Consider the following 14,419-nt stretch of genomic DNA (forward strand, 5'->3'; position numbering starts at 1 on the left):
CAGGTCTCGAAACAGCCCTAGGACCTGGTCCCGAGGGGGCCAGGTCCATGAGGTCTCTTAACAGTCCATGACCTGGTCTTGAGTGGTTCAGGTCCACGAGGTCTCTAAACAGACCAGGACCTGGTCCTGAGTGGTCCAGGTCCACAAGGTCTCTAGACAGTCCATGACCTGGTCCTGAGTGGTCCAGGTCCACGAGGTCTCTAGACAGTCCATGACCTGGTCCTGAGTGGTCCAGGTCCACGAGGTCTCTAGACAGTCCATGACCTGGTCCTGAGTGGTCCAGGTCCACGAGGTCTCTAGACAGTCCATGACCTGGTCCTGAGTGGTCCAGGTCCACGAGGTCTCTAAACAGTCCATGACTTGGTCCTGAGTGGTCCAGGTCCACGAGGTCTCTAAACAGTCCATGACCTGAGGGGTTCAGGTCCACGAGGTCTCTAAACAGTCCACGACCCAGTCCTGAGTAGTCCAGGTCTAGAGGTCTCTAAACAGCCCTGGGTCCTGTGGGGTCCAGCTCTTAGAGGCCTCTAAACATCCTGGGACCTCAGGAAACATCAGGGACATTAAACAGACGGACACTTTCTACAAACACTGTTCCATCACCCACGTAAATATCGCCTCCCAGTCCCCTGATACATACACAGAGAAGCCTGGACGAGAGGGGGGAGAGAGAGAGGGAGAGAGAGAGAGAGAGAGAGAGAGAGAGAGAGAGAGAGAGAGAGAGAGAGAGAGAGAGAGAGAGAGAAGTTTGTGTGTGTGTGAAAGAAAATATAATATTCCAGTATGCTAATGTATTCTCTAGTCTGGTACTGTAGTGTGTGAAATCGTGTTTAATGATAGCAGTTGTGAAGCAAGAGAGAGAGAGAGAGAGAGAGAGAGAGAGAGAGAGAGAGAGAGAGAGAGAGAGAGAGAGAGAGAGAGAGAGAGAGAGAGAGAGAGAGAGAGAGAGAGAGAGAGAGAGAGAGAGACTCACAACAATTTGGATCCTCTGCTGTGGGATGATAAAGGGACTCATCAGAAGGCTGCGGGGCTTGGAAGGAGAGCTAAACCTTACCCCAGCCACCCACAACCGGTCAACAGAAACTGTCCTCCTTTGACAGGTTGACCCTTCACAGCAGGAGGCAGACTGGTTCTGAATGACTTCTGCAGCTCAGGCCACGCACATCGATGCTTCATCCACCAAAAGATCTCCAAAGATGCTTTTCCATTCACTGGGAAAACCCTGTCAGGGAAACGGATGAAATGGAGAGGCCCTTCATTGAGGCGGGACCTGGACCGGATCGGACCTAGCCCAGACCTTCGCAGCTAGGCCACAGTGGTCTGGGTTGGTCTGGGCTGGACCTGAAACGGGGAAACAGTGTTCCAGTGTTGATGCAACCAGTGTTGAAAAACAGTTAGTGAAAACAGTTGGTCGAAACTCGAGTTGGGGCGAAATTTAGTTTTATATTTAGCCTGCGTTATGTGGAGACGGAGAGCGCGGATGTGTCAACACACCGCGCCACCATAGAGGTTGCTGCCATCGGCGTCGCCATGGTAACGCCAGCGGGGCAGAATCCATCAGGACTTAGGGGACAGGTGTGAGGTTCGAGCAGGGTCACATGACCGGCCTTGTCACATAAGTGCCGAGCTGCCCTCGCTTGTTAGGACGTGAACCCTAGCACACGCACACACGCACACACACACACACACACACACACACACACACACAGACTCTCACACACACACACACACACACACACACACACAGACACACACACACACACACACACACACACACACACACACACACACACACACACACACACACACACACACACACACACACACACACCACACACACACACACACACACACGTCCTCAAAAACCACAGACAGAACACGTGTACGTTATGGTGATTGGCTCCTCTCTACAAGAACTTCTGAACATTTCTTAGGGAGATAAAAGACAGGATAGTGGTGGGAAAACTGGAACAGCGAGAGGGGTAGAAAGGGAGAACCGCTGTGGAGATCCATCCATTAACTGTAACCGATCCCTTGTTAATCCATTATGCACATCAATTATGAATGGACTGTAGGATAACACTGCTCCCCGCTATGAGGAACTTTGTACGCTGTGTTCTTTCCTTGAATGAATGATGATACAGAGAGAGAGAGAGAGAGAGAGAGAGAGAGAGAGAGAGAGAGAGAGAGAGAGAGAGAGAGAGAGAGAGAGAGAGAGAGAGAGAGAGAGAGAGAGAGAGAGAGAGAGAGAGAGGTGAATAAATCTGTCCAGTAGGATCAGTTTCCTTAGCTTTGCTCTCTGAGTCTACTATTACTATTAATCTCAGCTGCACTAGCTTTAGAGCAGCTGATGAGGCAGCAGAGATTATGAATGGCTCGTAATAAAGGGCCATTTGCTGGTCCATGAAGATATCCCTTTCCTGAGGGCTGGATCACAACGTAATCTACAGGAAGACAGACAATGCACTCACAACAATACTACCAGCGGAGCTGCTTTCTAGCCCTGCTATAGCCTGGCTGTATATATATATATATGAAAAAATAAAGCAAGCTATGACTTGTCAAGGATTGGAATGATTTGGTAGATAAGAGAGCACAAAAAGCAAACATGTCACCCCGGTTTGTTGGTTTTTACTGTCACAGAGGATGACTTCAGGGTTGTCATGTGAAGTTCAGGTTCAGCTTGGGTTCCAGGGAAGGGAAGAGGTGAATGTTTTAAACTAACCGTATGCGTCACCTCCTGTTGAGTTGGCAGAAAGTTTAGTTCCCTATTATAAGTGTCATCAGTTACTTGGTCACAAGCTAAAGGTTATTAACGGTTGACAAGCAGCCATGACAAGCATGTTATCACAAGTTATCGTATCAGTTGAAAACATACAGCTATTAAATATATGAATTATACTTAATATAAGGTAACTGATAACTATACTCCAGAGATAGGTTGTAAGTATACAGTAACTCTCATATATGGTAACTATACTAAGTATACGATAACTATACTAAATACACGGTAACTATACTACACACACGGTAACTATATGAGATACAGAGTAACTATAGTGGATATATACGGTAACTATACTAGATACACTATAGTGGATATATACGGTAACTATACTAGATACACACACACACACACACGTGTGTGTGTGGTTGTGTGTGTGTGTGTGTGTGTGTGTGTGTGTGTGTGTGTGTGTGTGTGTGTGTGTGTCTGTGTATGTCTGTGTGCGCGTGCGTGTCTAGGGAGGGAAGTGACGAAGGAAGCGGTGTGTTGTAAACGTGTAGCCCCGGTAAAGTGGCCGGTGTGAGGATGAATTCACGGCCGTGATGGTGGGCGGCGGGCGTGGTTGATGAGCCGGTTCAGGACCAATGGCCTCTCAGGTGTCTCTTCAGAATGAATGTTGGGGCATGTTGGTACAAATGGGTTGGTCTTCACAAATCGTATATCATTTACCAATAGTTTCTCAGCCATTTAAAAAACAAAATTATCCGTATCACCGAATCTCTTTTAGTTTGCACGGCATTGCTTTGCGCTCATCTTCACCTCTCTCCCTCTCTCTCTCTCTCTCTCTCTCTCGTTCTCTCTCTCTCTCTCTCTCTCTCTCCCCCCTTCTCTCTCCCTCCCCCTCTCTCTCTCTCTCTCTCTCTCTAGGTTAAGTCCCATAAACCGTTGAACACTACAGTCCTCCAGGTCCATCTCTGACCTCCCTAGCACCTCCGCTGTCACCCTAGGGGGGCCATCCGTCGGGCCGTGCCCGGGCCGGGCATGCGGGAGGCCGGGGGTCCGAGAGGGGAGCGGGTCGGGGTGATTAGGCAGAGGAATGCGGGGGTCTCTTGGAAGGGGCTTCTCAAAACATTCCACCCCTCTCCACACACTGCGCTTATTCATATTCTCCCCCCTTTCATTGTGTCTCTTGTTTCTGTTTTCCTTGCGCGCGAGTCCCTGGCTGCGTGCGTTGACGCACGCACGCAAACGCACGCCGCGAGGGACTGCGCGCACTCTGGCTGTTTACAAAGAGCGACCGGACATGGTTTAGTGGAGGGAAAAGGGATATAAGTTGGGCTGACTGAAATCAGATGTCTCCTGGCCGTGGAGAAGGTTAACTCAGCGTGACTAACGGTGACCATCTGACACGGATCCGTTCTACCGTCAATCATCGCAGGTGGGAGCGATTGATTCACCCGTTATACATGCGAGGGTCTTACCTGGCTTGGTGACGGTCTGGAGGTAGAGGACAAGGGCGACCAGCGAACCGAGGCATGTGCCCAGGACCATGCGTCCCCCGCGGGGCATCCTCATCCTGGGTCACCGGGTCCCGGTCCGTCCCGATCCCGGGTTCGACACGAGACCGCCCCGTCAATCACAGCTAGGAGCCGGTGTCTCCACAAACCGAATCCAATCTGGTGGAGTAATTAGAAACCAAACTGGATTCCGTGGTTTACCGTTACTTAAACCGGGCTGAAGTGTTCCGGGTCTGCGGGTGATTTAAAAACCATCACGACCATGAGTTCGGCTGCAAACTAACGAGAAGTCGGTTCGCTCTCGTTCGCTGCTCACTTTGTCCCTTCTTGGAGGACCGGCCCGATCTAGCAGCTACTTTTTTCGAGGTCTTGGAAAACTTGTGTAGAGCTACAGCCTGCTGCACCGCCCCCCCTCGGAGCAGGACCGGGGCAGGGTGCCATGACGTCACGCCCACTTCCCCGTTACTTTGTGACAAAGCGCACAAGATAAATTTCACGCTCACACGGACAGGTGTCAGCCTCTATTTGTGTCTGAGGTCAGCAATACTGCCTGTATCATGGTTATCATAGTCATAGTTTCGGGTCTTCATCATCTCCGTAGTAACACCGGTGGAGTAGAATCCCCACGTCATCACCTGGGCAACCACAACTGAAACGAGAAAAGAGTTTCAAAACAGGCATACTACAACGATTGCAAGATAGCCTACATATATACTGTATATGTTTATGACAGGCTGTATTATATATTATATTTTTTTTAGGTTAATGATAAATGGCAATAGTGGGGGAAATACAAATAGGCATACAGCATTTTAAATTGAGTGTAACGATACAAATATAAATGATATTATCATAATCCAGTTATATATATGTATGATTCATTTGTAAATTTCTTCCAAATGTAATATTTCTCCCTAATGCGGTGTGTCCACAGTGCGACACAAAGTTCCCTTTGTGTCCACACACAGCCATGGTCCAGGAATATCTCCGGAACATTCAGGCAAAACACCATGGAAACTTTTCACTCAGAGATCAAAGCAGATCCGTTTATCTCTGGTTCCCAAACTTAGTTTAGAAGTGAGTCTTGTTGGTTTGACTCAATGAATGACACGGGTTTCCAGTGGAACACAAAACCGGCTCCTGGGTCCTAGTGTCCGGACACACATACTATAATACTGCTGCCGTAGCTCACTTGGTCAGGGTGGAGGTTCTGGTGAGAGTAGGTTCTGGTAAAGTGAGGTTCTGTTGTAGTGAGGTTCTGTAGAGGTGAGGAGATGTTCTGGTATGGTGAGGCTTTAGTGAGGTGAGGTAAGTCTGTTATGAAGAGGCTCTGAGGAGATGAGGTTCTGGTGAGATGAGTTTCTGGCGAGTTAAGGAGGTTCTGCTGAGGTGAGGTGAGGTTCTGCTGACGCTAGGTTCTGCTGACGCTAGGTTCTGGTGAGGTGAGGGAGATGATGTCCTTGTGTAGTAACAAGCAGTGATGCATGTCATTCAAGGATGCCTTCTGAATGGAAGGTATCAGAGATCTTTGCTGCCCCCTACAGAACAGAGACAGCATGACAACATAGACCTCATAGACCTGGGTCTGGCAGGAGATAAACGTGCAGATTACAGCCTCCGTGCAGATTATAGCCTCGGTACATTTTACAGCCTCAGTACAGATTACAGCCTCAATCAGGATTACAGCATCAATCCATATTACAGCCTCAGTACAGATTACAGCCTCAATCCAGATTACACCATCAATGCATATTACAGCCTCAGTACAGATTACAGCCTCAATCCAGATTACATCATCGATCCAGATTACAGCCTCAGTACAGATTACAGCCTCAATCCAGATTACAGCCTCAGTATAGATTACAGCCTCATCCAGATAACAGCCTCAATCCAGATTACAGCCTAAATCCAGATAACAACCTCAGTATAGATTACAGCCTCATCCAGATAACAGCCTCAGTACAGATTACAGCCTCAATCCGGATTATAGCCTCAGTAGGGATTATAGCCTCAATCCAGATTACAGACTAGATTGCACATCTGGAGGAGAGTAGGATGACAGAGGTGAGTAGGATGTAGCTCATCAAGTCAAGTCAAGTCAAGTTTATTTATATAGCACATTTTAAAACAACAGTAGTTGACCAAAGTGCTGTACACGAATACAATATAAAAAACAAAACAAAGAACAAGAAGGCTTAATATTGCATATTAGCAACAACAATGAATAAGATAAAATAAAATCTTAATCTGTATTAAAAGCCAATGTAAAAAAGTGAGTCTTTAGTTGTGTTTTGAACTGTTCTATGGACTGGGCAGATCTCAGACTCAGGGGGAGACTGTTCCAAAGATTAGGAGCGGCCACAGCGAAGGCTCTGTCGCCTTTTGTTTTTTGTCTGCACCTGGGTACATCCAGCAGCATCTGCTGAGCTGACCGAATTTCCCTAGATGGAGCATGGATGCAGACCAGCTCTGACATATATTTAGGTGCCAGCCCATGTAGCGATTTAAAAGTAAACAACAGAATTTTGAATTGAATTCTAAAAAACACAGGAAGCCAGTGGAGAGAGGCCAGGACAGGGGTAATGTGGTCATATCGCCTTTTTCCAGTGAGGAGACGTGCAGCAGCATTTTGGACCAGTTGCAGGCGACGGAGCAGACATTTGTCCACACCAAAGTATAGAGAATTACAGTAGTCTAGACGGGACATTACGAACAGGTGAATGACTCTTTCAAAGTCCTTTGGTGGGAGATACGGCTTTACTTTCGCTAGGAGTCGCAGCTGGAAGAAGCTTGTCTTCACGACTGAGCTTATTTGCTTGTTAAATTTAAAACCATTGTCGAAAATAACTCAGAGGTTTCTGACAGAAGGGCGGCTGTAGGAGGCAAGGGGACCAAGAACATTGTCGATGCCATCCAGCAGTTCGGATTTGCCAAAAACAATTATTTCGGTTTTTTCATTGTTTAGTGATAGGAAGTTAAGTTCCAACCAGGTTTTCACATCTTTCAGACAGTTTGACAATGCATTTGTTGATTCTTTGTTTGATTTTAATGGCAGGTATATTTGTAGATCATCTGCGAAGCAGTGGAACGAGATATTGTGTTTTTTAAAAATGGAACCTAGGGGCAGCAGATATAAAGCAAAAAGAATTGGAGATAAAATAGAGCCTTGGGGGACCCCACAGACTAGTGGGGCTGCAGCTGAGGAGTACTGGCCTAGATGAACAGAGAAGGTTCTCTTGGACAGATATGACTTGAACCATTTTAGGGCATTCCCAGTAATACCAACACAGAGTTCCAGGCGGGATAAAAGAATCTGGTGGTCGACTGTGTCAAAGGCAGCAGTCAAGTCTAAAAGCACGAGCGCAGCAGAGCTCCCCGAGTCGACAGTTAAAAGAAGAACATTAAAGATTTTTAAAAGTGCCGTTTCTGTGCTGTGGCGTGATTTAAAACCAGACTGAAACTTTTCTGTTATGTCATTAAAATCCAGGTGTACCTGCAGTTGTTCTAAAACTAATTTTTCTAACACTTTAGAGAGGAAGGGAAGCTTAGAGATAGGCCTAAAGCTGGAGAGAACAGAGGGGTCGAGGTTGTGTTTTTTTTATAATTGGCTGGACTATAGCATGTTTAAAGACAGATGGAACACAGCCTGAGGAAAGGCAGGTGTTTATTAACGTTAAAATGTATGGGCCAACAGTGTTAGACACGTCTTTCAGTAATCTGGCAGGAATACTGTCTAGCGGATATTGTGAAGGTCTCAATTTTGTAACCACCTGCGATAGCTCAGAGAGCGACAGTGGGTAGAACTGCTCGAAGACAGTAGGGCATACAGGAGATGCCGCTGGATCTACGGTGGACAGAGGAGGTGAAGATTTGATTGCAGAGATTTTATCGATGAAGAACGCAAGGAATTGTTCACATAAGGGGAGTGATGGCACAACAGCAGGAGAGTTGCAGGGATTAATGAGATTTTTTAGAGTGGCAAAAAGAACCTGGGGCCTATGGCTGTTTATGGACACAAGGTTGGATATGAATTGGGTTTTCGCAGATTTAACGGCTTTCTGGTAATTTGCTAAACTTTCTCTTAGAATTCCAAGGGAGACATAGAGTTTGTCCCTCTTCCATTTTCTCTCGGCACGCCTACATGTGCGTCTGAGAGTACGAGTGTAGTCATTGAGCCACGGCTCAGTGACAGGTTTGGGGCGTCTATCTTTAAAAGGTGCAATCAAGTCCAGAATATTAGAGCAGGTAGAATTAAAAGAACTGAGTATCTCCTCCGCAGATATATTTTCTAAGTCACTTGTGGGAGGCATAGAGTCAATAAAAGCGACGGAAAACTGTGACGCGGTCAACGGATTCAGCGCGCGGAGGCGGCGCGCCGGGGCGGGCGTTGAAGCCTGAGCGCCAGGCAGAGTCAGAGTGAACATCACCGGTAAATGGTCTGAAATCGGCACATCACAAATTTCACTAATACACACATTTAAGCCAAGGGACAGAACAAGGTCTAGTGTATGACCCTTTTCATGCGTTGGGGCAGTAACGGACTGTTTGAGGTTAAAAGAGTCAATGAGATTCAAGAAGTCTTTAACTAAGGGCCGGGAGTCGCAACACACATGGATATTAAAATCGCCTATGATTAATAAGTGTTCTGTGTTCAAGACAATTCCCGCCACAAAGTCATAGAAATCCTGGATAAAATCCTTATTAAACTTCGGGGGACGGTAGATCACAGCACATAGAACAGAAGGTTGAACATGTATCTCGAAGAGTTGCAGTTCAAAGCTAGAGAAGCTGTTTGGCGGCAGCGGAAGCTGGATTTAAAAACTGACGCCAGCCCTCCACCGTTCCCTGTAATTCGGGGGGTGTTAATGAAGGTACAGTCAGGCGGAAGAAGTTCAGCAAATGCTGTAAACTCGCCAGCGCGAAGCCATGTCTCTGTTAAAAACATAAAATCTAAGTTCCTGGACGTGAAGAAATCATTTAAGATGAATGTTTTATTGGTTATTGATCTGGCATTGATAAGTGCCAATCGCAGGGTGGGCTCCGCGGTGGAAGATGTAGTGTGCTTGCGGGTCATTTTGATGCGCCGCAGCAGACTAGGATCCACTCCGCATCTTCCTCCCCTCCTAGTGTGCAGGCTAGATGTGCGAGGTGGATTGCAGGCGCTGTAGGTAGTAATTGTCTGTATAGGGAATGTGTCATTTGAAAACAGTCAACTATGAGTACCATTGTGTGGGGCAGATTGTACGGCATGCTGTATGTTTGCGGCTAGCACCGAGCTGCCCAAAGTGTTTGGGTGGATTCCATCAGTGCTATAGAGAGAAGTGCGATTCCAGAACAGATTGAAGTTATCGATAAAAGCGAAGTTATGAATTTTGCAAGTGGACTGGAGCCATGTATTGAGATTTAGGAGTCTGCTGAACCGCTCTGGGCGTTGGGACATGATTGGCAGGGGACCACTGATAAAAACGGACTTTCCGCAGCGTTTTAAGAAAGAGAAGAGGTCGTTAAAATCCCGCTTTGTCAGCTCGGTTTGTCGACGGGCCATATCATTGTAGCCTGTGTGGACTATCACTCGATGTATGGAGGACGGAAGGGAATGAAAAAGCTCTGGAAGTTTGTCCAGGATGGATGTGACTTTGGCTCCAGGAAAGCAACGTGTAGTGGCATTGAAAAAACGGATATTCCTGGTGATGCTGTCACCCACTATCAAGGTGGTGGGGGAAACCAGAGGATGTGGTGAATGTAAAGGCTCACGGGTCTCCACCCGGCTGGGCGTGGGATCCACACTGCGGGACCGGGCGGACAAGTGGGGAGGAGAGCCAGCAGCGTCGGGACCAGGGGGATGGGTCACCGTCAGGGCCGAAGTGGGATGTCTACAGGAGCGTCTCAGCACGGCTTCTTTTACGATCCTGCGGCGGGAGGCGGAGGTCTCCGTACGCGGTTCAGAGCGTAGGGTTGGACCCACATCTGTGTGACAGGTCTCCCCTGCACTGTTTGCCACCTGTGGCTGTAGAGTAGAGGCATCGACTGGTGGAGCAGGAGTGTCGCCTGGGAGGGCCGCGTAGTGGTTGGAGAGGCTCAGGCGAGGAGGTGAAGCAGTGACCGGGCCTCTCTTTCGCCCTCGGACGACCACTTCTGTCCATGAGGGATGATGGTCGGGAGTGGAGTAGGAGGAAGGTCGAGGATGGGCAGAGGAGTCCCAGCTAATAGTGTCCTGGTTAGCTGCATTCAAGGAAGCGATCCTCTGGTTCTGGTCGGCAGCCAAGTCGATAAAGCTGGCCAACAGAGACTCTTTGCTCATCAGCTCGGCGGAGAGCCTTCTGATGTCCGCCTTTAGGTTAGTAATCTCGTTATTTGCTATAGTAAGTCGTGAGTCTTCATCGTCTTTCATGGTGTTAAATCAAAGGTAAGTCGTAATTCGTAATGCTAACAATGAGCTAATGCTACCGATATTGTAGGTGTGCGTAGCCTGTTGCTGGAATTAATACAAAGCCATGACATAAGCAAAAATACACCGTTTAAGGTTAGTGGTGGTTAGTGTTAGTTACGGTTACCGACCTGATTCGCGTTTCTATTCCTGTGACGCCTCGCTGTTGTCGTGAAAACGGTGGTAGTGTCTGCCTGAGTGAACGAGTATGCCGTGTCTGTGACGACCCAGACCTCTACGGAGCCTATGTATGTCATCATAACATACAGACAGAGGATTATAGTAGTATCATAATATCATGTGTGTGGGAGTAGATTTAAGGGCTTTCGTTTATTTTCGACTTTTCTAACTCTTCAGTTATATTTCGACAGTTCCCTGAGAAGGAGCAGTAGAATGAGTGTGCAAACTGACACCACCGCAAAACTTTTTTTGGGGCTTTTCCGGCCTTCAGGAGGTTGAGTGACAGCCAGGACAGTCGCTAGGCAACAAGGATTCAGCTAGGTGGAGGAGTGTTCCATGATTGGTGCGCTGCTCTCTACCAGCCACTTCCTGCGGGTGTAGGAAGTGCTTCTGCCAGGGTGAGATAAGGGGAGGAGTGAAGTGAGGGAGGGTGGTGGGGGGGGGGGGGGGGGGGGGGGGGGGGGGGGGGGGGGGGGGGGGGGGGGGGGGGGGGGGGGGTAACAGTCATGATCTTATGTTGATATTAGGCAAGGCAACTTTGTTTATATAGCACTTTTCATACACAAGGCAGACTCAAAGTGCTTCACATATAAACATTGTCATACAATAAAATAAAATAATAAATAAGTAATAGAAAAAATATGCAAAGAAATGGGTAAAATAGAAAGTTAAAAAGGCATTTTAGTATTAAAATAGAAAATATTAGGATGAAGTTAGTGAAGAAAACCTTAATCTCTTAACATCTCAGCGCCACAGTTTTGGCGTGTTGGCTACCAGTGAAACACTCAACACTCACAGGGTGGTTGGCTGATATTTAGAAACTTGATCGGGCTTCTGTCTATCCACACCCACCCACCACCGGCACCCGTTTATCTGTCCACACTCATCCACCCATCCTCCTCCACTCTTTCACCCATCCTCCCCTGCCCATCCACCCATGATCTGTCCGTCCTCATCCACCCACCCATCCGAGCCAGCACTACTGCAGCCTCTCATTGTAGACGGCTGTAATGATGCTAAACATCCCCTCCACGTCCTTGACTTTAAAGCTACAGCCGGGGACGTTGGAATCCAAACTATGGGGGGAGAAAGAGTCTATATAGGGGAGGTTTACCGCAGCACGTCCAAACCAGAACCACGAGACATGTAGTCACATTATGAATCATTTGAGATGCCTGACACGAGAGATGTTATCTGGTTTAGCTGGAAAGTGACTGTTATTTAGGGTGCCTGGTGGCTGATTTAACACAAATTACATCACACTATCTACATGACTACAACATAAGCTACAATAATAATAAATAATAATACATTTAATTTAGAGGCGCCTTTCAAGACACCCAAGGTCACCTTACAGAGCATATAGTCATCATACATTTTTTAAAAAGCAAGACATTGTGGAAAAAATAAATAAATAAATAAATAAATAAACATAAGCAATAAGAAATAAATTAAAAAAAAAAACAATCAAAACAGTGATCAGTTAGACGTTGTGTGCGAGTTTGAACAAGTGAGTTTTGAGTTGTGACTTGAAGGTTGAAATGGTGTCTGACTGTTTTATGTGTGGGGGGAGGGAGTTCCAGAGCCTGGGTGCTGAACAGCTGAATGACCGGGCACCCATTGAAGTGAGTCGTGATGTGGGGATACATAGTAGTCCAGCAGAGGTTGAGCGGAGGGAGCGGGAGGGAGTGTATTCTTGGAGGAGGTCGCAGAGATAACTGGGGGCTAGGTTGTGGAGAGCTTTGTAGGTGAGGAGTAGGGTTTTGTATTGGATGCGGTAGTGTACTGGGAGCCAGTGAAGTTGAATGAGGACAGGGGTGATGTGGTCAGATGATTTGGTGCGGGTGATGATCCGGGCGGCTGAGTTCTGAATGATCTGCAGTCTGTTGATAAGTTTGGTGGGGAGTCCGGTGAGGAGGGCGTTGCAGTAGTCTATGCGTGATGTGACAAATGAGTGAACTAGGATTTCAGCGCTGGATTGGGTCAGTGATGGGCGGAGTCTGGCGATGTTGCGGAGGTGGAAGAATGCAGTCCGGGTGATGTTGTGAATATGGGGTGCGAATGAGAGGGTGTTGTCCAGGATGACGCCGAGGCTCTTGACTTTGGAGGAGAAGGGTACTGGGAATCCATCGATAATTATGAGTGGAGCTGGGGTGTGTTGTGATTTAGTGAGGGTGGATTTGGATGCAATGCACACTACATTGTGATTGGTCACTCTACAATGAAGACTGAATTGTGATTGGTCACTCTAGAATGTACACTCGTTTTGCTGGACTGTGAAACACTTCTATTAAACCCATTAGTGACACCATGGAAAGCATGAATCATTGTGTGGGTGTGTGTGTGTGTGTGTATGTGTTTGTGAGTGTGTGTGTGTGTGTGTGTGTGTGTGTGTGTGTAGTGTACGTGTATGTGTACATGTGTTTGTCTATGTGTGTGTGTGTGTGTGTGTGTGTGTGTGTGTTTATATGTGCATGTGCCCGGAGTGTGTGTGTGTGTGTGTGCCGTTGTTTTTGTATATGTGCGTGCACGTGTACTGTACATGTCTGTGTATGGTTTCTCTGTGTATGTGTACATGTCCCTGTGTGTGTTTGTGCATCTACTGTATGTGTGAGCGTGTGTCTCCGTGACAACGTGTCCATGAGTGTGTGAGTGTTGACGGTTAAGAGGAGAAGGGCTGCTGCTAATCACTGCAGCGGCTGTTTGGATCCCCAGGCACCTTGCTCACAGGCACTCGGGACAGTTTTCTAGACTAAACGGTTTAAATCGCAGCGCTCAACGCCCAGCCTACGGACGGCCCACGAGGGAGACTTCCTAGGTGCTGCCTCGATTATTCCTGGCTAGTCACCCTTAGCAAAGAAACCAGCCGTACACACATCGTGCCACACTGACTTCACCTCCAGAGAATCATACTCCTGTAAAAGGATGCAGCCATATTCCATGTTATGAAAGTGTGTGTTTGAAGGCTGTGTGTGTGTGTGTGTGTGTGTGTGTGTGTGTGTGTGTGTGTGTGTGTGTGTGTGTGTGTGTGTGTGTGTGTGTGTGTGTGTGTGTGTGTGTGTGTGTGTGTGTGTGTGTGTGTGTGTGTGTGTGCGGCCATATGTTCCTTACGTCCTGTAACCGCTCCTGGTATGTGGAGCATTCCTCTGAAGCATGCGCAACCTAGAGCCTTGCAGTGAGTCTCAGTGTGTGTGTGTGTGTGCAGGTGCGTGCGCATGTGTGCACATGCACGTGTGTGTAAGCATTCTTGAGCGTGTGTATGTGTCAAGCCAACAGGAAGCCAGACAACAGGAAATGAAGGTATAGACGGTTCACAGTGTTCTGTATCGATGTTTCCTTCAGCAGCATGGAGCGGGCTGGAGTACCCAGGACTAAGAGGCCTGTTGGGGGTTGGTAATGGGAGAGGCCCCCCTCTACGCTCCACACACCACCTCCCTGCATCCCCGGGGGTCCCAGCAGTACCCTGGGCCAGGGCTTTGTGTGTCCCCAGCATTTAATAAAAAGGAGTCAGAGTCTAGCTCGGTGAATAACACGCTAATCAGCTGTGGCATGTAAACCAACACAGTCTCACTC

The 14,419-nt window shown here is 47.7% G+C and overlaps 1 protein-coding gene across 4 annotated transcripts in view; it reads right to left on the minus strand.

Annotated features, from left to right (window-relative positions):
- LOC115551248 (carbohydrate sulfotransferase 11) overlaps positions 1 to 14,419 on the minus strand; it is a 30,133-nt gene that overhangs the window by 7,294 nt on the left and 8,420 nt on the right. For 3 of the 4 annotated variants that reach the window (XR_003978014.1, XR_003978015.1, XM_030366888.1), the window contains exons 2-3: positions 10,798 to 11,236; positions 4,204 to 4,888 (exon numbers count right to left, since the gene is read on the minus strand). Coding sequence is in view for 2 of the 4 variants with exons in the window: in XM_030366888.1 (XP_030222748.1) it covers positions 4,204 to 4,297 (94 nt within the window). In the remaining 2 variants the exon portion in view is untranslated. The remainder of the gene's footprint in view (positions 1 to 4,203; positions 4,889 to 10,797; positions 11,237 to 14,419) is intronic. The other variant, XM_030366896.1, reaches the window with a different exon arrangement.

This window comes from Gadus morhua, chromosome 1 (genome assembly GCF_902167405.1).
Source record: "Gadus morhua chromosome 1, gadMor3.0, whole genome shotgun sequence".
NCBI lineage: Eukaryota > Metazoa > Chordata > Actinopteri > Gadiformes > Gadidae > Gadus > Gadus morhua.